Source organism: Meleagris gallopavo, chromosome 2, assembly GCF_905368555.1.
Source record: "Meleagris gallopavo chromosome 2, MGAL_WU_HG_1.1, whole genome shotgun sequence".
In the NCBI taxonomy this organism is placed as follows: Eukaryota; Metazoa; Chordata; class Aves; order Galliformes; family Phasianidae; genus Meleagris; species Meleagris gallopavo.
In genome coordinates this window covers 98,105,784-98,129,075 of record NC_139405.1, presented here as the reverse complement: position 1 = coordinate 98,129,075, position 23,292 = coordinate 98,105,784, and the positions used below count along the sequence as shown (strand labels likewise).

Here is a 23,292-nt window from a genome sequence, read left to right as displayed (position 1 = left end):
TTAAACCAGAAGGTAAGTTGGTGGATTAGCCATCCTACCAGCTTAAAATGAATGCTCATTCAAGCTGAAACAAGAAGTCAGTCATGAAGAAGAGCCCTTCAGTGCAAATTTCTACTTCATACAAACAATCTTAATTTTTTTTTTTTTTTTTTTGCTTAAGAGTTTGTTTCTGAGGAAAATAGAATAGGAAGAACATAATTGACCCAATAGAAAGCAGAAGGCTAATATACTCTATCTGTATATGAAACATCAGCTCCACCAAGAGGCAGTTAATGGTTAGTTATCAAAAAAGTTAACAAAAAGCACATTTGAAACAACTTCCTCTCTCCTTCCCCCACAACTTCTTCCCACAGATTTAGAACAGTCTACATTTATATACGCATGCCTATATAAAAACGTACAATTAAAGACTCAATTCCAACAATCAAGTAAATGGTACGTATACGCTAACTACTCCAGCTACAAGTGGCTTCTCACTTACTGTTATTAGGTGAAAAGGCATACATATTCTGAGGTAAAAATAAACAAGAAGAGACTTTATGACAGGGACAATTGCTTGAACTTAATTTAGTATAGTTCTCTTTGGCTTTCTAGTTTTTACTTTATTGTTTTTTAATCTTGTTTGCAGAGGAAATTATGCATTCCAGAAAGTTCATATTTTCTTTTAGCCTTTTAAGATAGCAGTCATTGAAAATAATACAAAGAGCAATCTATCCCATCATTCCAAGTAGCTTACTGTGATATCACATCTAAATACTTTTCCTTAGAGACAGTCATGAGGGAAAGTTGTCTGAAAATTGATGCATCTTTAGAAGTAATAGAATTAAAAATCACATCGCATGCTTAGCGAAGCCATTTTTATATATGTTCCACAAAGAATTAAATTCTTCATCAGTAAATTCTTACTATTTGCTTATCTATATCTGTATTATCAATAAATTTTTTGATGCAAAAAATGATTCTGTAAATTAACTCTCAAGGCAACAACAAAAAAAGAACAAAAGAAGCCGTTCCATCTTTGATGTTTTATTTATCAAGAGCTAATACAGAGTTAACAATGCTGAACACGCTGTTTATCATGCAAGAAATATATTGAATTTTAATCCTTTTCTTCTTTTCTAACTATTGCTACTGAAGAGATAGTAAAGGAATTTTGTATTTGTAGGAGAGAACATTTATTAACTCATGTCTTGTCTCAAGTGTGGCACAATGTTCAGAATGTTCTGAACAGCTGGTTAGGAAGATAGCCAAGATGCAAGAAAGATGTCTGAGCCTCCTTTTCAAGGGCAGCCAACTCTTGAACTGTAGGTGCCAGAATATCCACATGGCCTTTATAAAGTCCACCTACCAAAAGATATCTAATGTAAATGATGCATTCAAAGCTATCTGTCATCACAACTAGTAACACTCAATTGTAGCCACTCACAAGGTTAACAAAATAAAACACAGGCATACACACACTCTGGCTATTTGCAACACATAGGTTGGATGTAAGAAATGCAAAAGACAGCAAAGAACTATCAGTGACATTATGCAGCAGACAACCACCATACAGCAGACTAATTCAAGAGTAGTTCACTGCTTACCACCAAGGGCTCTTTTCTGTCCATATGTCACTTTCCCATCAAAGTCATCTACTGGTACTTTTATGTCTGGTTCAACTTGGGAAATAGTGCAGTTTAAGTGTTCTTCAATTTCTCCCAGCAACTGAAGAAAGTTTAAATTTAATCACTTTTATGTTCCAAGACTCCAGTTAGACTAACATTCAAAAAAAAAAAAAAAAAAAAAAAAAAAAAAATCGAAACCCACAAAAACCACCACAGCCAAATTATTCAAAGAGATTCAATAAAAACTGCATATATAAAACAGTTTTGTCTTAGGGATCAAAGGTTAATATATTTTTTTTTGCCCAAATTACTACACAAATTCATTTCCAAACTCACTATGGCATTCCTCTACTTAAAGAGAAACTTTCATTTCATATACTACTCTGTGAATGGAGCTACTTTACGTGTCATTCATTCTAATGAAGAAAGAAGGGAAGCGTTGTTAATTTAAGAAGCATTCATAGCTAGTATACAAAACCAAATGAGAATTTACACGTTGTTTCCAGATTAGAAGAATAGCAAATCTTTAGCTCTATAGTTTGAAGACAAACTATCTGGACAAAAGTGTAATTAACATTCTATTCTATATTCTATTCTGTAAGTCTGTTTAGCCTTGAGAAAAGAAGACTGAGAGGGGACCTGATCCAGGTTTATAAATATCTGAGGTGTGGCGGCCATAGTGGTGAGGCCAGTCTCTTTTCAGTGGTACGTGGAGACAGGACAAGGGGAAACGGACATAAGCTGCAGCATAGCAAGTTTCGCACGAATGTGCGTAAGAACTTCTTCACGGTGAGGGTGACGGAGCACTGGAACAGGCTGCCCAGGGAGGTTGTGGAGTCTCCTTCTCTGGAGATATTCAAGTCTCGCCTGGACGCCTACCTGTGCGACCTGGTGTAGGGAACCTGCTTTGGCAGGGGGATTGGTCTCGATGATCTCTAGAGGTCCCTTCCAACCCCTACAATTCTGTGATTCTGTGATTCTATAACTCTTGACAGCATTTCATTAAGATGATGATAGAGAAGTTGAACTTAAGACACATAGAATTGGCTAAGAATATTAAGACAGGCTTTGTAATTGAACAATTTATAAAAAGTACAATTTACGTTTAAAATTCTTCTTCAAATGGAATTAGATTTCAAAATTAGATTTATAAACTAAACAGTCACTTAAGACAGTGACTACACAACACAGTCTTTTCAGAGGAATTAGAACATAATGATCTACAAAATGTTTACCTGCATTTCATTGTACCATATGGTACAACCTCCTTCTTCCTTGAGTCTAGTATTATAACACCCCTTTCCACGACTACTGCATACATGATACCAAACCTAGAAATAAAAGAAAACAACTTTTAAACTGTCAGAAATAGCTTAGTACCCAAATTTTTAATCAATTCTGTCATGAAAGTGTATTCAATTATCCTTTTAGAGTCCCTTTCAGTTAAGGTGGGAAAAAACAGCTATCTTCCAATACAGGCTGTTACAGCTCAGTATCAGCAGTGAATGGAATTTAAGTAAATAGCACCCATTCAATTTTGCTCGAGTGTAACTACCTTTTCTTTCTCTTTTGCCACAAGGGAAATCGCCAGACCCATCCTGAAATAATGGAAGAGAAGAGGTTTTTCAGCAACTATTGTCAATTTATTAAAAATCAAGAAAAGAAACTCCATGAAATTATGGTAGCAATTATGGTAGCTTCTCTGACTGCACACATACCTTTCAGCTCTGCCGACTCTTCCAATTCGATGAACATAGTTCTGTTTTTCATCAGGGAGCGTGACGTTGATAACTGTATAAGACACAACCCACAATATATGATTTGATTATCACAGAATCATAGAATGGCCTGAGCTGAAAAGGACCATAATTATCATCCAGTTTCAACTCCCCTGCTATGTCCCACTACAACCTGCAGGGTCCCACTGGTTTTAGCGTGTGTCATGGTAAGATTATGAAAAATGAGACACTGTGATGCTTATCAAATTAAGGATTTTATTGCTATTCCAATTTTGTACCAAACAACCTACGACAGGAGGCTAGAAAAGAGCATTTAAAACAATACCCATCACTTTAAAACCCACCAGCAATATTAATTCCTTATTATTTAGTCTGTGGGACAAAGATTTGAATCAAAGAAATGTTCCCAATTTCTCTCCTCAGAAGTTCAAAAAAATAAGTATATATATGCACTAAATATAAGCAAATGCCACAGACCACACAATTAAAATAAACATTGTTTTGATTAGTGTAATGTTTTCCTCAGCCCATTTATCAAGTGTGAACTTAGTGTTCTAATACAGCAGTCACAGTGTTACCTGCATTATCAACACTTAAAGCTTCCACTATAAAGTTTCTTCCCCATGATTAACTTCCTTTTTTGACTAGAGTGAAAAAAAAAAACCAAAAAGAATCCCCAGCAACACAGAACATCAGATATTTGAGAAGACCGTGGACAATCAAAAATCCACCCAGATAAAGCATTTCACATATATAACTCTGTTTTCTTAAAATAAAGCTCTAAGTCACATATCTGTTTTAAGAGGTATTTACAGCTCAAAAAACAGCAAATACATTGAAGTCATACGCAAATTCAATAGCTTAGTTTAAAAGTTATGTCTTACCATAGGGAACACCATGAATGTCGATTCCTCTAGCTGCAACATCTGTGCAGATCAAGAAACGGACATCTCCTCTCTGTGAAAACAGAAGAAGTGGTGAGCTAAATTAACCAAACCAGCAACCAAGCATTTTAAACAATAGTCCTTTCCATTTACTTTGCCTTGAAGGTATGCCTGCACGTTACATAATACTCCAAATAAAGCTCTTCTATAGTACAACAATGATTTTTTGAACATGAAAAGTTTGGTCAGTTTACATGGATACTTCTTCCCTATCAATATAAGACAACTATAAATCAATAAATAGGTTACATACTTAAACAATCATGTGCTTTGATTTTTGATATTCAAGATACAGTAAGTTTATAAATGTTACAGAACTTAAATTTAGCTTTATTTAGAACCCTCTATCAATGAAAATCTATACAGGTCATGTTAACTGAGTATGTATTTCCACCAAAAGAACCTGTATCTCACAGAATTGTAGGAGCTAGGCATAAAACATCCAAACCCAATTTAAATTAAACTAAGGACTAGCAGCACAGATTAAAACATAAGGTATGATTTCAGATATAGGGGTCTGAAGGAAAAGCCTGCAAAAGTCTGCTGCATCACCTTAAATCTTTCCAGGTTCTGCTTTCTTTCTTGAGGTTTTCTGTCACCATGCAGACAGACACATGAGAACTGATGTCCCTTCCTGTCAGGGCCTGAAAGAGCATGCATTAATAATATAAGATATAACACAGCATCATACAGTAGTGAAAGAAGTACATGAGGGCAAAAGTCTTAACTTGAGGGAATTTCGTCATTTAATTAATTAACAAACATATGACTGACGGATGTATTAGAGAAAAAAAAAAAAAAAAAAGACTTCCTCTCTACTTTACTAAAATGGTTCTGTGCAGATATCTTATTTCTTCCTAATCAAAACTTACCTTGCTTCTTCACCTTGCTCCTCACATATCCCTTTGTAGTGTCCTGTATTTTGCCACATTTCCCTTCCATGCTTCCTCATGTATGTACTTCTGCATGCCCTCACGTTTTCTCCTGTGTCTAGAGCAACTACTGCTTCTTCTAACATAAGTTTCAGCAGGCTTCAGCTTCCTACTGGTTCAAATTTTTTTATGCACAGTGGGTTGTTACCAGCATTTCAGAGCTGCCAACCACGGGCATGAAGCAGTTCACGGCCTCCTTCCACATGCAATATTATCTCTGTACCTCCCTTCCACAAAATCCTGAGTCTTATGCCTGATCAATGTCAAAAGAACTCGACTATAATTTATTTGTGCGATATCTGAGCATCACTTCATCATAAAACGTTGCCTTTAAAATGAGCAAGGAAGGAAACAGAATAAGGTTTTGATGAAAAACATTACCTCCGCCCTGCTGGATGAAGTATTGCTCCATATTATCACAATCTATTTTTGTCCTGCAGAAAATAATTGCCTGGTCCATCTTGTGTTCCTTGATTGCCCGAACCGTGTACTCTCCTTTTAGAATTTTGATAGCTTCAGACCACATTTCTAAAGTAAAAATAATAAAACTCATTTCAAATAAATCATTTTAAAATATGAAAAGTCTTTGAGCATACATTTAAAGATTCTATAGCCTTTTGGTAGACAATTAAATGTTTATTAGCAGAGCAGGTGGGCTAAACTTTCAGTTTTTTCCTCCCTCGTCTATGTATCCCTGCTCCAAGGTAATGCAATACAGTAAGAACAAAACTACTCAGTTTCAGGCTATTTATACACACACAAAAAAACATTTGTTGTTTACACATCTACTAGATACCTGTAAGTCTTTTTACCTCCCATCTAATTATGGAAATAGCTCTCTTCACAACTACAAAAACCTATAAATGAATACTGAGGAACACACCTCAAGACAATTATTTACTATAATTTAGCTTTACTTAACAACACTCAGAAGATCATTTTACAGTCTGTTACTACTTAACATGGATTGCTGATTACCTGGAGTGTTTGCACCAGGTCGTGTATTATCCTTTGCATGTACTTCATCAGTCTAGAAAAAAAATGAAAATAAGAACAAATCTTTAGTCACTTTAATATAGCTGTGGCTAAACCACACACAATCACAAGAACAGGGGGGAAGAAAATCTAATACCAACTACTTAGCATTTACTCAATATTTTTTTATAGAAACTGGCATCATTCTCAACTCTGCAATCAAAGATTCTGTCCTCAAACAACCCACTGAAAACCCACATTCTGTTCTTATCTACAAGCCGTAAGAAGAGAATTCCAGAGAAGGCCAGCTATAATTTGTCTATCTTTTTCAATGGTACCAGTTGTTTACACTTGCAATCCTGAAATTTCAAGTATTGTGAGTGCTTCTGGCTAAGAAATAATTTTTAAAATTATGTTTAATACTCTACATTTTTTTAATTTTGTTTTTGTTTTTCATAATAATCTAAATTGTTTGAGACAAGACTGGATCAATTACATAACAGAAAATTCAGATTCCAAAGTTCTCAATACTATTCCACTATAATCTATGCATTGAGTAAAAAAAAAAATCCCTAGCTTTTTATGATGTGTTCAGGTGAAAAAAACTACTTGTCTAGTGATCTAAGTGTTATATGCAAATAGACAATTTCTTAACTCATATGGAAGTTTCAGTTACTTAGGATCCTTCTGGTACTTAAATAAAGCTAAGGTCACTGACTTAAAATATTTATTTTCATGTTAAACTCCAGTTAATTGATCAAGAGTTTTATATTCATGAAACAAGAGTCTCTTGAAGAATCAAAACCCCAGAAAAGCCCCAGAAAAGCCCCAGAATTCTGTCTCATCTTTAAACAAGTAATCTCAGAGGAGGCAGCAAGGATGAATGCATATGTACCTCCTGTAGCTGACAAGACTCCATAAAAATTTCTAAGAACTACCATACAAATTACTATGAATAAAATTGAGAAGTAAGGTAATGTCTGTTCCACTATCATACAATTTAATCTACCTTGAACTAAACACAAGTTCTGAACGTAAGCACCCAAAGCAGATTCATAGGGAAAAAAAAAAAACAACAAAACAAACCACAAACCAGGCAACTCATCATGTATACCTGAAAGAAATGTACTACAACTATTGCTTAATAAGAAGAACATATAGTTGTTACTATGTTTTTCCCTGTACTGGAATCATACGAACTACAACGCAAATGAAATAAATTCACGTTAAGACTTAACCAAAAAGTTCTAGCAGTCCTTACAAAGGAAAGTTCCGCAAATAATGAGGTGTTAAGAAAACCTACTGATCCCAAGTGCTTAAGAGTTGCTAAAAATGAAACAGTTCCAAGTTATTCAGAACTTGCAAACTAAAGACTTAAATACTGAACTTCCCACTTGAATATGCGACATTAATGCAGAATTTAAACCCTAGTCTCAAATGTAGTAAAAATGAATTTATTCCTCTAAGAATTGCTTATCTCACAAGTTAAAGACAAAAAGTGCTCTACAGAATGACCCATACAGTGGCGTTTACCTGACTCTTCTGATTGATCTACAGTCTCTTCTGAACTAACTACAGTCAGGCTACAGTTAGCTGTGAAATGACTGAATAAATGGTCCAGTGCCATTGTTCCTTAATACAAACCACAATGCTATTCCTCCAGGATTTTCTTATGTTAAGACTGAGCTTTTCAAATACAGTGTTATGACATTACCAATATCATGCTGCTGACTAAATGGAACAAGCTATTTCATATACACTATAGCTGGCAAAGATCCTATAACACTAGGCCTCAATTCTGCATGATAAAGTAAATACTGGCAAACAAGTAATCTAAGTTCCATTTATAAGCTACTTACTCTGATATGATTCTTGCCAAGCCTTTCCCAGAGTTTATCAGTTTTGGGATTTACAATCACAACTACATGGTGCACAGTTTCAGGGACAGAATCTTCTCCTTTCAAATCAACCCAGGTAGGAAAATGCATGATCTTTTCAGATAGTTTTTTCACATCAAAAGAATGTAGTGTTGCAGAGCACACAATCACCTAAGAAAAAAAGCCATACAAATGCCACTGGAGATCGGAGTCTCCTAGCAAAAATCCAAAAGCAAACAAAGCAAAACAACAGACATCACATCACAAAACAAAAAACCCTGGAAGAGGGGTATATGGTAGCATGCTTCAGCACAAAGTTTTCCAAACCAGCTTTCTTCACCATAGCATCTACTCAGCTGATGAGTCAGGACAAAGGGGAATGCTTACTCAACTACTCCCCTACAGAAACTTAAATAATTGGAGAGTAACAAAAATACTTCTACTAAGATGATTATTATAGCATCAGAAACAAGAGTGTAGGTAGTCAATGTAAGTAGACAATCATTTTTCAGATGCATTTGTATCATACAACTCAAATACTGTTAGACATTGGGCTTCAGACCTAGGATCCCAAAAATACATGTTCTCAGACATTTACTGAACCCAATAATCACGTGTTGCTTGTGAGCAATAGCTGTAACAAAGAATAAACTATGTCACAGAAGCAGTGTTTCATGCCATGCAATAATTAACTGAAAGCAGCAGACTACAGAAATCAATGGCAGACTTTATACCTGAAGTCTCTTGCCATCTGAAGTTATCTGTGGAATTTGGCTGTGGATCCTGTTAATGAAATCTGAATAACCTTGAAGGAGGAGGCCATCCTACATGGGAATAAAATGTAAAAAGCTGCAGTTCTTATTTGTCAGTCAGTATATCTCAGTCAAATAAGCCATACACTTTAGTCTTAGAGGTCCACTAGTTTAATTAGCTGAACAGGTCAATGTCTAGCTGGAATATTGTTACTAAGGAGAAAAAAAGGAAAAATGCAGAGTATTTACAAGTACAGCTGCAGTGCTTCACAAGAAATTAAATATTTGCTTCAGCTGCTTCTACTAGCTAATACTGTGAGGCATTTTATCTTTGTCAACACTCAGTTGTACTATAACACATCAGAAAGATGCACTCATTTCACAGCATACAGACTAGGACATACATTGACTTGAAGACCTGCTGGGTAAGCAAAAATGCTTACTGTTTATTTTTTCAAGCTTCCTGAATACTACGCTGTGTAGAGACAGGGATTGAATTTGCTAATCTTATGAATGCAGTCTGAAACATATTTCTCTATCAGATTAAAATAAAACAGCTTTACCAGAGAGGCTATAAAAAGAGAAATTATGTAGTTTACTATGCTTAGAAACAAAAAATATAGAAGCACATTAATCTAGATTGCTTTAGAGGCAGCTGTTAAGTGCCAAATGCTACAAAGCTATTCGTTGTCTTCCATAATGCTATACTGCATTTAAGAATAGAAATTAAATATCACTTAGTTCTCTACATACAGCTTCATCCAGAACGAGGAATCTAACTTGAGACAAATTAAGTTTTCCTGTTGAGACCAGGTCATCCAGTCTTCCAGGAGTTCCAACAACAATATCCACCTGTGAAATACAGAACAGCATTTATTTGTCACATAGCTAATACCTGTTTTGCCTACACTTCAGTTTTTGAGACAATTAGCAGAGTGATGCTCTATTTTCTATGAATTATAACAAAAAAATTCTGGAGTAGTTTGTATCGGACAGATATCTTGTGATTATCTGTCCCCTATATCCACTATCACAAGTAAAGGCTACCTTTCAATTTAGAATTGCCAGAACCATGCCCGATAAAACTTTCAGCATCCTTGGAAAAAGAAAATTCCACAAAGTTTTCAGGCAACAAATTTCATTCCCATTTAAGAAAAATTAGGTATACCTCTACAGTAAATCTATTAAATCTACCAATGATAGAAAGAAACTTAAGATTTTGCCAGACAGAAGGGTTCACCATTATAAACTTAGATTTATATGGAAATCTAGCAATCTTCCCAGTCCAAGCCTGCTTAGGACAAACTTCTGATTTCAGCAGTTAGAGTCACTGTAAAAATAAAAACCTCTCAATACTGACGAGGTCTCACTTCCAGAAGTTAAGTCTTAAACAACAAAAATACTTTGCTATTACCTAAGGGACAATTGAATTGACTATATACTATTCCATTCTATGTTGCAGAAATTAGACTGGTTCCTTCTGTGTAGGACCTGTTTGGGATAAAGTTTGAACCTGACAATCACAGATCAGTTTTACTGGCATAAATGTGAAAAAGCAAGAAATCTGTTTTTATCTTGGTAACTAACAACAAATGTCTAAAGTAACATTTTCTGTTATGACTAAATACTGCTGAACAATTTGAAATAGAATTTGATCAAGTACAACAAGTATTTGTGTTTAGAATTTAGTATTTATTTTTGTCATGGAAGTAAAACGACAAGTGCTAGAACAGAGCAACATTATCATGCTATCAAATGCATGATCTCTTTCTCACAGGTATACAGCAGTTACAGGAAACTTTAGTACTATTCTCAAAGTACATTATAAGCTATTTAGAAACTGAACTTTTAACTTATATGAACAAAAGGAATGCATCTTACTCCTTGTTCCAGCACAGAAAGTTGATCTCTTGCAGCAACTCCACCAATAATCAATAGTTCCCTACAATGAAAATTACATCAACATATTTGATTATTTTTCTATTCAGGAGAGAAACTAAACATCAGGCTGAAGACTGATTGTACTATTAATAGCTGCGTTTAACATTTCTGAATAGTAATTGGGAACAAAATACTAAAAAAAAAAATAAATTCTTTCCGTCTTATGGAATATATAGTACTTCAACTTGAGAAGTTGGAAGTCTTGTTAGAGTTGTATTTTAACTGTTATTTTATTGTTATGGTAGTAAACATTAACAAGTTAACATTTTCACCTTAAAAAAAAAAAATTCTGTTCCTTAAAATCTTAAGCAAATTAGTTTATTAAGTTTCCCGTGCTCTTGAAAGCAAGCAATGCAAATAACGAAACTAAACAAATTTTACATCGTAACTTGGCTCTCTCCATTTCTAGACACACGCAAGTCTAGTAAACATACTCTTGTGCTCCACTGCTCTTTAAAACTAGACTCTTTTTAAAGTTGTATAAGTAAAGTCAAGAGAGGAACCACTTAAGAACAAAGTAGCTTGCAAACAAGTTTTTTGCTTTTTTTTTTTTGTTAGAATTTTAATCCCATGCTAATCAGTACAACATTTGTACTGCAAGCACACTAATGCAAACAGAGATGGCCTTGTATACAGCAACCTGTTGGAGTCTGATTAGTGCAGAAAAATTAGAAGGTTGGCTTGCAGATGTTACTGAGTGGCACTGCAGATTAAGGTTCATTTAGCAACACAGTAGAACCCGACCTCCTGCCAAGTCATGTCCATGGACAACACCGTAAATGCAATCTAGGTAACAGAGGTATTGTTACCTTAACTTGGGATTATCAATGTATTTTTTGAACTGCTTCACATTGTTCAAAGTTTGTTCTGCCAGCTCTCTCGATGGTTCTACAATCAACGCTTTTGGAGCATTTGGAAGGTTCTGTGTTTGAACCACTTGTGCATTTCCTAAGAGAAAAAATAAATAGAAAAGCCATTAAGACAAACTACGTATCTATCCCGGGATGTATTACAATAAATATATAATTCTAAATAGATCATTGAAGGGTGTTATTGCTTTAGATTAATATTCAGATTATAAGTAAATCTTGCAGTGATAATGGTACGCTGGCCATGCAACGTAATTTTTATTGCAGAGTATATATAAAAAACTATTAGAACATCCTGGAGTAGCTTGAATTATTTAAGAGAAGTTCAGCTACCTAATTTTGAACTCAAGGCATTAATACTACTTCAGTTTAAGCTGAAGATGACTGAAAAATTTCACAAAAGCATTGGTTTTGCTGCCACTAAGATGCTTGCAATCTAAAATGAGTACTGCAGTAATGTAGAAATGAAAGTGAACAAAATGATTTCTAACACACAGTATGAATACGCAACAAAAAGAAAATTAAAGGTCAAACCTACCTGTATGTTGTGATTTTACAACATTACCATCAGGAGCTTTGCAAAGACCAATATAGCCATCTTTTGGTGGAAACTTGAAGTCTTCTTCACCAAAATTGAATTTCAATTCAGCGTTCTAGATTTCAACAAAACTGTGTCATATAGCTTCAAGAGACAATATAAAATGAGAAACAATTCCACAGGAAGCTACTCCCTTGAGAAACCAGTTACATATTCTGTGGGGACAGGGAATGTGGTATTATTCTCCCCCCTACCCCTTTTCACATCCTTCTTTCCCAGGTAGTCTAAAACCTGCCAGACATTTTGCACTCAATTTTAGCTCTTAAATTCCATATCAAGGTATTTAAACATTTATAGAGATGTTGAAACATTAAAACAAAATTTATATTCAATTCATATTCAATGACTAACCTCAACTAAACAAAAAGAAAAATCAATTTTTTACTTTTACATTTCTCTGAACACCAAAAAGATTCTGCTAAAGCCTTTGCTCAATAAGACATCATCTCAAAGAGACTGTAAGAACAAAGACATACTGCTCCACAAACAGAATGTTTAAATTTAGAGTAAATGAAATAGGAAACGTAGTTCAGGTAGACCACAAACTTTGACACTATTAAGTTACCTGTTTATCTCTACTGAATCACACTATACCAAAATTTAATAGAGGAAGATAGTACTTGCTCCACAACATTCTATCCTCTTTTTCCAATTTCAATTTTTCAGTCTGAATTTAGATACTTGGTATTTAGCTTGAGCAGTCCATGTCAAAGCCAACACATTTGTGACAAATTCAGTAGTGAATTACAAGTAGGCTGAAGGAAACAGCATGAACGTGCAACTATAGTAATTGCAGGCAAGTATAAGGATTTTATTCATAACTTAGTTACTGGAAGTAGAACAATTTCCACCATCTTGCACGCACATCTGTGACATTCCTAAGTTACCTTCAGTACACAAGCTGCAAAGAGTGCCTGATTCCTTATATGTGGTGGGAACTCAAATGCAAGGCCAAGTTCTTTCCCTGAAAGCAGGAATTGCATAGTCAGACATCACGCGTACACATCTCTTTTCCCACACCCTTCAAGCATCCAAATAAAGTTCTCAAAAAGCAAGTGAATAAAACTTACCATTTTTGGAAAATTTAATTTGTCCTTTATCTATGTCTAGATAACATCCAATTGTATCATGCATGGTGAATTCCTATAATGAGAAAAATTTTGTGAAACTAACTAATTTTAGACCAATTAATGTATTAAGAAAACTTTGTGCTTACACTTTTGTCCATTTTTACAGTCTTTACCCTTCTCCCCACTAAATACTTATTTTCAAGAGATGCAAGTTCTACTTTTATTTCAGTACAACTGTAATAAACAGCATTCATATTTTACATCTTCAATAAACTGCCAAATTTATCTTTGATACCCACACCTTCACGGCTGCTTTAAATTTACTTGAACACCGACAATGATAATTTCAAGTCATTCACCTGGAAGACTTCTGCATTAAGAAGAAGTGCATTAATTATACATTTATTAATCAATTTAAATCCGAGCTTCAAGCACTGAACACTGTAATAGAAACCTACTCTATGACAATATGAGAAGAGTTACTCTTATGGGAAGTATGAAACGTGTGCTATATACACTTAAATACTTGAAACAGCTTGAAATCTTTTCATTGCAGGTGTATTTAATAAAAAAAAAAAACTATCTGCACTACGAAGTGCTTCAAGCTTGACAGATCGGTTATCACTATCATAAAAAAACCTACAAAACAATACTGAAATCTGCAAGTTTTACAATATTGACAATTCACTAATAGCACAGACATTTCAGTTGTATTACTCATATTTATGTGTTATGCTCAAACATCTATGAACTCCTGACTTGCACTCTGCACAAAAAGCACCACAGCTATTTTCAAAAATACATACTAAATATATATACAGACAACAGTTTCAGTGGTTCAACTTGTCCAGCTGATCCAACTGAGATAGCTATAGCTTTTTCGCTAGATAAGTACATATTTTGAGTTTTTTGATTTCCAGCAATCACTGGTATACAGGCTTCAATGACCTCACTTCCCATATACTAGGGTAAGCAGATGGGTGTTCTACAAGCTAACAGTGAAAATAAGTAAAGAAATAAATCCAAGAGATCAGTTAAACACTAACCTGTAACACACAGAAAAGTTTTATCTTCTAAAAAAGTCATTATCATTGCTATCTAGCCATTATTTTAATTCTCAATGTGCTAACTGCTTCTGTTAAATTCATTAATATGCTTTAGTCCAAAAATAGTTTGAGGCTTTCATGGTATTTTTGCTTAGTGATTTTACCTTAAAAAGTTAGCACTGCTGGGAAAGACAACTGATTGCTACAGCTAAGAACTAAGACACAGAATCTGTACTAAAAAATAATGAATTTAGAAATGAACAGCAACATTACTATCAATAAACAGTTTAAGCCTACCTCACCGTAGCTGTCAAATTGCTTGTTGTGAGACTTCTTACCAGTTCCACCAAATCCAAAGCCAAATTTATCAGTACCTGAAGACAGCAAAGAGTAAAGCTTTTTACTATTTGGTTGACAGGTTAGTTTTCACCATCCTTCGCTATCATTTATACCGCCGACTTCAACCTCTAATATTAAAAATACTACCTAATGCTAAGTGAAGACTTCTAGTTTTGACATATCTAAAACATAATCTTTGTACCAGCATACTGATTTATTTCACTAATTGCTAATCATCTTCATTAAAACACTGAAATAAAGGGAAAAAGGTCATTAGAAACATTAGCACCTTATACAGATTTTCTTCTTTAAGTAGAAGATTTGTACAAGTCTTGAACTCCCTGATAGTGCTACTCTTCCCCAGTCTCCCTTCTTTACAAGAAGAGAAAAGTATCACAGCCATTTCATAAATGTGACTATGAGAATTGTCTGTGTATATATGAGGAAACTCACCCAAATCTAGTGAAGCCTGCATAGTTGACCAACCAACTCTGCACAAGCCTTGGTCATGACAAGACACTTCGTAGTAGTATTTTCCTTTAAAAGAGAAGGAAAAAAAGATCAAAGCAAACACCAGAACTTCAATTTCATTGAGGTGGTACAGTTAAGTGGACCAAGATAAAGTATATCCAGTACTTTCATCTTCTACCATAAGAGACATAAAAACCTCCACTGTGTTAGGGTGAAAGGGTTCTGTAGGGTATCTATGTATGTGGATGGGGAAACATATCAGAGAAAAGCAGTCCTAAGAAGGGTAAAGTGTGTGCTCAGAGGTAGTGTATTGAAGTCTCTAAAGAACCAATAATCTAGCAAGACATCAGTGATTCTGCAGAATCCACAGCATCTGATTAAAATCAAACCAACAGGGATCTGACAAATCAGTCCAAGATGATGATCAGCATGTACTAGCACTGACAACTAGTTGCATGATTTTAACCACATTCAAATGGTTGCTATGTGCAGACACACTATAGGATTGTGTGCACATCTGATGAAATGAGACTGAGGGTCTTTATGAACTCAACTAGAATCACTGCAGCATCAGTACAACTCTCTGCTTCCAAGTAACAGCTGGGAAAGACATCCAACTGCTGCCCTCACCAAGGTAACCACAAAATTTGTGTATGCACCTGTATGGGAAACATGTGAGGAAATAATTTCAAGTACAGTGCAGTTAGCTACTTCCTATTAATAATATCTGAATAAAATATGTTCAAATGAAGATTGGTTATAATGGCATCTCCTCTGACTCCACATCCTATCAGAGGAATTCAAAACAGACTGAAGTCTGTTTTCTTTTCAAAGTCTTCAGCTAGCAGTAAATTGAGTAATTGCACATTTACTTACATATATATAGCAAATCTAAATGCAATTGTCTATATTAAGAATGGACGACAAGTGAGCTGTCAATTTCAACTGAAATTTACAGGAAAGCTTCTGAAATACATTTTGTCCTTACCTTTAGTCACGCCTCTAGTTGCTCTGCATCCATGCCATTCTTTTACTTCTCTGCTTTGACAACACAGACCATCTGATCCAATTGCTGAAAATGACAAGAATGCTTTAGTTTCAGAAATCACTTCTCCAATAGCTTTAAAAAAAAAATCTTTAGTTTTATTCTGTTTCACAATATCAACATTTAAGCATGAAGAACAATTGAAGTAGCATTAAGACAACTCACCAAAAGCTGATCCTCTGTCATATGGGTTCATCTGCCATTTATTGAGCACTAAGTTTGAAAGACAACAGAAAATGCATTAAGGCAACAAGATAAGCCAGGAGAACAAAACCTTAAAATTCACATTGGCTCTGCTTCATATTTTGGGAAGACAACCTTATTCCAAATCAATTAAAATGCCTTGGTCAAAGTGAACACCTCCATCTTTGACACTGATGTCTAACACAAAGGTATTCTATGTACGTTTGGATTATTCCATTAAAAACAGCATAGATTACACTGCTTAAAATTTTGATACTAAAAACAAGCTAGAGGTAGAGATTTTATTTGTTTCTTTCTTAAGCTGACTGCACTGTCAACAGTGTAACAATTGCTATAACTAACCTCTAAGTTGACAACTTCTTTAAGGTCTTTCTCTGTCCTTTGTACAACTACAGTCAATGGCAAATCTCAATCTCCAACTACTAAAGACTGGACATAGTAGCTTCCAAGCTGCAAGTCTATTTAAATATCAGAAACTCCCATACTGTAAGATTAACACCGTGGTTACAAGCTATGCTGTATCAAGAAGTTTTGGCCCTGTCCATCGCCAGTTCAAATTTAACATTTCCTAATTCAAATCTGTAGTCACTTAAAGTGCTGCTACACAGCTTCCAAATCTAGCTAGGCAACAGAGAGAATACAAATTTTACTCAGCACAGCAGAATTGAAGTTATTACGCTGTTGCCCAGCCAGATAAGTCAGTCTACACCTAAAAAGGCTTTCAAGTCTGCACTTGGGCTTACGTAGGAGGCCCAAGCTGAGTATGTGATGTCACTGCTGATGCCTCATTTGTGCTAACAACAAGACGACTTCTAAAAAACAAAAACAAAACAAAACAAAAAAAAACCAACAAAAAAAACACTGAAAACCACTCATTTGAAATTGGTCGTTACCACCATTTCACATCTTCCAAGGGAATAAACTAGCATGGCTTCAAAAGAACACTGAATATGCAGCACTGTGGATTTGTCAACCTTAAGCTAAAGGCAACCAAGACTGTGCAGTCCAATGCATCCTGGTTCCTTCCACAAACATCACAATATTTATATTTGTAATTTTACAGAGTAATTTTTTTAGAGTAATAACATTCTATTCACATTATCCCAAATGAAAAGAGAAGATCCATTTTAATTGCAAGTAAATTTTCTTTTAATTTGAGGTATTATGGACTCAACATGAATCAACAGTCCTCTAAACCTTACAAGTGGTATGGAAGAAAACTTACCTGCCCCACCAGTTTTAATAGTTGCTTTCCCTTTCTTCCCTTCCATTTGATCCTTCAGAGTTTCATATACAATTTGGATAACTGGAATGCTGAAAGCCTGAAATATGAATTTATTTTGCTTCCACAATCTATACAGACATTCTAAAATATACAGTCAGCTTAGTTTTCAGTTGCAATACCCTTGGGTTAGAAACATTTTAAAACAAGCATAAGCACATGCTTAAATACTTACACAAATGTATTCATATTCTCTTGTCATGTCAAGTATATACCGCTAAGCACAATGCCTCTTGTGGCATAAATGCTTTTTATCTCTACTACTTTTTGTATTAGATTTAAATTTGATTACTTACACCAGTTTTTCCACTCCCTGTTTCTGCAGCCTACAAGAAGAAAAGTTTAAGAGTTTCATCAGCTTCAACTTCACAGTAAGGATTGTTCGATAGTTCTATTCATACTTTTACCTCTGCATAATATAGAAAATCTCAGAGTAATACCACAGCTTAACATAAATGAGATCCAAATACAAATACACAAAATCTTTTCAATAAACTTGGAACATAAAAGCCTCCAGAGCTTACCAAAAGAACTGTCTATACATGTCTGATTACAGAATCAAAGACAGATCTGCAAAAAGCATGATAATCAGGTATCTTCCAGGTTATTGACAATGAAGCAGTTATTGAGACACAATAGTCATGTTCCATGCAGATCTGTATCACGTGTTTACAACAAAGAGCAGATGAAATCAGATGGATTTCATTCATGTAGCAGTGCCTGTCAAACTGCCAAACACTGAAGCATAAGAGGAATGAATTCCATCTAAAGGAACAGCTGAAACCACAGTAGGAACTCAAAGCTTTTTTTATCTAAGGATGTACTTCTTACAAAGGACTGAAGATCCAGTATAACTACACTAGTTCCATCACTTCTGGAAGGATGGAAATAATGCACAAAGAATACTCATTTGAGGTCTATCCTGCATACTTACCATGAGTACATCACCACCTCCAAGAATCAATGGGATAGATTCTGCCTGAATATCTGTAGGAAGACTAGAGGAAAAAAAGCAAACATTAACATAACTAGAAGTTATTTGAAAACAACTTTTGTTTGTACAGGAACTCACAAAACCCACCTTAACATACCACATAGACAAGGTTTGAAATAGCAGGTAGAAGTTATTTTTCCTGGCTTGCAGCTAAAGAAGTGAAAATGCCAAGATTTCCATGGAAGGTTTAGAATAGGTCATGTACCTTTACAAGAAGGGACAAGTAGATGCAATGTATTCAGTTGTACCCTGATGAGATGGCTATACCATACATCAGTATATAACAAGAAAAAGAGAAGTTTATTCTGATTTCCTTTCTTCCAGTATTGTTCACTTTTAAAGTCACTTACATATCCCTCATTTACAAGATTACTACTCAAAACTGGAAAAGAACAGAAGTAAACGTAACCAACATTTTCAATCTATCTCAGATGATTAATACTAAGCATCCAGGTAAAGAAGAATTACACACATTTGTTATTTGCATGGACAATCTTGTTCTAAATGACAATTCAAAGTAAAATATTTTAGTCAAATGAGCAACTAGCAAGAGGAAGAGTAACTTTTGTTGAATGATGCACTCAGACATCAACACTGAAGAACAGAAACTCCAAATGCAGTCTGGAAAACACTAAACTGGTATCAACTAGATAACAGTATTTCCAGCAGTCTCACAATGCATAATAAATCAACCAGAAGCACAGGGCCTTTTATCAATCAAAGAATAATAAAGCTGTCATACTTTGCTTGTCCAAGTTTGTGAGTTACTATTGCAGTTATAGTTTGTGTTCTTCAGTCCCTCACACTGTAAAAAAATACAAGTGATGCAATACTGAAAAAAAACACAGGTATTTAAAGCATGTGATACAGTACTGAAAAACAAGATAGATTTTGCCAGGCTCAAAAGTATGCCTACTTACAGCCAATCCATCTCCTCCACTGCTTGAGCTATTTCAGGCATAACACCCATTTCTGTAAGGAAAAAAAAAAAGTAAAGAAAATACACATAACAAGCAGTGCTACTTACCTCAACATAGCCAGAATGAAGCATTGATACTTGGAGATATGCAACCACAGACAGATGTAATGAAACATAATTTTTGGCAACAGTATATGCAACTTTATTAGTAATCACATCCAGCTCTGAAGGCTTATTTTATTACAGTTTCTAGCAAACTCATCAAGGTCTGATGCTCATACTTTAGTCACAGATTAAAAATATGAAGTCACATAGAAAAGGTTATAAGTCCATACACAATTCTCTCCCTCAAATTGAAACAAATAATAAAAAAGCCAGCACTTATTTAACGACAATATTCCAACATCAACAAAACTGATGGTTACCTTCCCAGGTCCATAAAGTTGCACTCAATCCATTAAATACCAATACATAGGTTCTTAAAGAAAGGTTTTACATACTTGTCTTCACATTGTCACGTTGGCTTTCTTTGCGACATATATTTTTTCCCTATGTATGTATGTATGTATATATATACACACACACACACACACACACACCCCTACATATATATATACATGTAAAAATCACAGAATCACCAGGGTTGGAAAAGACCTCCAAGATCTAGTCCAACCATCCACCTACCACCAATAGTTCCCCACTAAACCATAACTCTCAGCACAACATCTAAATGTTTCTTGAACACCCCCAGTGACAGTGACTCACTCATCTCTCTGGGCAGTCTTGTTCCAGCACCTGATCACTCCTTTGGAGAATAAATTTTTCCTAATATTCAACCTAACATCCAACCTGAACTCTTCTGGTGCAAATTGAGACCATTATTCCTTGTCTGCATTGCCGGTTGTATATACACACACACACACTTATATATGTACACAAAGAATGGGGTTTATATATTCGGATTTATCTAGCCAAAAATTATTCTTCAATTTGCTGTAGTAATTTAAATGCTATGAAAAAAGGGGATTATTTAGTGACTTGTTTTCAGAAAGCTTCAGTTTTCAAATATTAATTTTTAATCCTAAAATCTTACATAAGCCACATAAGTAAAAAAAAAGAAATTAAGTGCAAATTAGAAATAAATCCCTTACACATTTTTTCCTACTTTCAATATACTTCCAGTTTATGCCAATTAAGTTCTTGTATTCAGATTGTCCCTTAGGACAAGAGAAAGCTTGGGGGAGACTCAAGAGTGGCCTCCCAGTAACTAAAGTGGGGCAATAAGAAAGAAGGGGACAGACTCTTTAGCAGACTCTTCTGCTGTGATAGGACAGGAGAAATGGTGTCAAACTGAAAGAGTGGAGGTTTAGACTGGATATAAGATTTTTTTTTTTTTTTTTGCCATAAGGGTGGCAAAGCACTGAAGCAGGTTGCCAGAGATGCAGCAGATGCCCTGTTCATGACGACATTAAAGGTCAGGCTGGACAGGGCTATGAGCAACCTGATCTAACTGCAGATGTCCCTGTTCACTGCATGGTGGTTGTACTAGGTGACCTTTAAAGGTCCATGTCAACTGAAATAACTATACTACATTTAATTAAAACAACTATCAACAAAATCAGACATTTTTTTCTCAACTACACAACCCAATCAATCCTGTCTACCATCTACATTCATTTTCAGGTCTAAGGAAAGATTTATAATGATGATGATGACGACGTTCATTAGTATCATTCATTACTTTCAGCTGAGAAATTGTTTTCTTCAGAGTGTCTGGTATGTTGGGGTTGTAAGAGAAAAATAATATTAACACACTGATGTTTATAACTGCTGCTAAACAGTGTTGTACAGAGCCAATGTCATCCTAGTTTACCAGTAGAGGAACCAGGAGGGGACAGAATGAAGACAGCTAACTTAGACTGACCAAAGGGATATTCTGTACCATATGACATCATGCAGAAGTTCTGAAGCGGGGGGAAATTCATGTTGCTCTTTTCCACTGCTAGGGGAGCTAGTTGGGCATTGGTCAGAGTTCGGCTAGCAACTGCTTGTGCATCACTTACTATATACATTCTTACGTATATATATAAATGTGTATGTGTTTATACACACACACATACATATATATAAAAAAATATTATGTATGTCATAATTAATCTCTTTTTCCTTTTCTCTACTTCAGGAAATATTTTTATCACAATCCATGAGAACCAGTGAGTTCTTCTTGTTTTTTGCCTTTTAATTCTCTCCCCATTTCCAGTGGAATGGAGAGTAATGGGCAGCAAGCCCATGCGTGGTGCTTAGCCATCTGCCAGGTTAAACCATAACAGTCATTTTAGTGCCCAGTGTCAGGTCTGAAAGGTCGAAACAGCAGATCTGATCAGACTGTTAACACAGGGTGTTTTGGTAGTTTGATAATTGCTTGTCATGATGTTAATTTTCTATTTATGGAGCTCCTTGAGTCTTCTCACAGAACTACACTGCGTAGCACTTTGCTTGCTATCTATTTTCCCTGCTGTTTTGTCAGTGTGTGTGTGTATGTGTGTGCGCGTGTGTGGGTGGAGAGGGGGAGAAAGGAAGGGAAAAGTCAACACAATTAGTAAATGATTCTCCCTCCTTCAGGAATAATCACAAGATGTCTTGGAAAGGTCCTCCAAGATCACCTAGTTCCAACCCTGCCCCAGGCAGTGGTGCCCATCACTAAACCAGGTACTCAATCAGGTATCCACTAATAACTTATGGTTTGCATACATATTTTAATCCCTAACACAGAAGCAGATTTCTCCCATTAAAAACATTAGCTGACCACTACAATACATAAATCAGTTATTACAAGCTCTGTTGTAGAAGCCAGTCGACCCGAGAAATAAGCCTACACTTTTAAGTAGCCCTAATCAGCCAGAGGCCTGCATACTACCTTCCCACTAAAACGTGCAATTTACATTCATTAAACGTGCCTGAAGGCCTGCAAAAGCCCAGGAAGAGCACCTATGTCCCCACAGGCTTCTCGACCCGCGGTAAGGCACACACTGCAGCGAGTGCAGAGCAGGCCTGTGCCACGCTGACAGTGCCAGCCAGCCCCACGTCGTGAAAAGACGGAGAACACCTGCCCCCACCCCCACAAGACGCCAGCAGTCTAAGGCTGTAATAGCCGCCCCAACGCTTCGTACCAGCGGTACAACCACCCAACCTCCACCTGCCTCAGCTCCACGTACCTGAAAACGCCGCCATCTTCACGCCGCCTCCAGCCGCTTCTACCTATCCGCACTGCGCATGCGCGGCCCGTGTCCGCCGCTGTATGGCTCCGGCTGGGAAGCGGGGAACACCGCCTGCACGGCCGGCTTTAAACGTTCCGGATAGGTTTGGGATGAGGAGTCCGGTTTACGTGCGTGCGCAGCGGTGTTGTGCCCTTGTGTAGTTTTTGGTATAACGCAGCTGTGACTTTTGTGTGTATAAAAGTTTTATTTTTAGGTTTACCTTTTTTTCTTTTTCGGGATAACGTTGAGAGAAGTTAAAGGCAAGAGGTGGTTGCTATTAAAATACAATTCGATTCCAAGTGCGGAGATTTTTTTTTTTCCTCCCCCACCCTTATCGTGCAGCTTCACAACAGCAGTAGGTGTCCCTTCGGTGCCCCGCAGCCTCTCAGGCAGCAGTGGCAGCTGCCCGTCGCCCCGCCGCGCGGCGCTGA

At 36.0% G+C, this 23,292-nt stretch overlaps 1 protein-coding gene across 1 annotated transcript; it reads right to left on the bottom strand.

Annotated features, from left to right (window-relative positions):
- Nucleotides 1–1,010: 1,010 nt before the first annotated feature.
- Nucleotides 1,011–22,923, bottom strand: DDX1 (DEAD-box helicase 1). Its single transcript, XM_010707959.4, has 26 exons — nt 22,820–22,923; nt 19,606–19,657; nt 18,626–18,689; nt 17,988–18,017; nt 17,635–17,731; nt 16,371–16,418; nt 16,149–16,232; nt 15,143–15,226; nt 14,648–14,724; nt 13,305–13,377; nt 13,122–13,198; nt 12,175–12,289; nt 11,577–11,715; nt 10,708–10,768; nt 9,580–9,678; nt 8,809–8,898; nt 8,057–8,245; nt 6,201–6,252; nt 5,604–5,750; nt 4,843–4,934; nt 4,231–4,303; nt 3,326–3,398; nt 3,163–3,205; nt 2,843–2,938; nt 1,587–1,707; nt 1,011–1,344 (listed from the first exon to the last, which is right to left on the bottom strand). Exons 1-26 carry the CDS (start codon nt 22,833–22,835, stop codon nt 1,214–1,216), a joined length of 2,223 nt encoding a protein of 740 aa, XP_010706261.2. The 5' UTR covers nt 22,836–22,923; the 3' UTR covers nt 1,011–1,213.
- Nucleotides 22,924–23,292: the final 369 nt, after the last annotated feature.

Bases quoted from the DNA above. Each gene is read 5' to 3' on its own strand.
- DDX1 (XM_010707959.4), bottom strand. The intron at 18,018-18,625 runs GTAAGTATGCAG...TTCTTCTTGTAG, and splicing joins GAGGTGGTGATGTACTCATG to GCTGCAGAAACAGGGAGTGG. The intron at 5,751-6,200 runs GTAATCAGCAAT...TTTTTACTTTAG, and splicing joins ACCTGGTGCAAACACTCCAG to AAATGTGGTCTGAAGCTATC.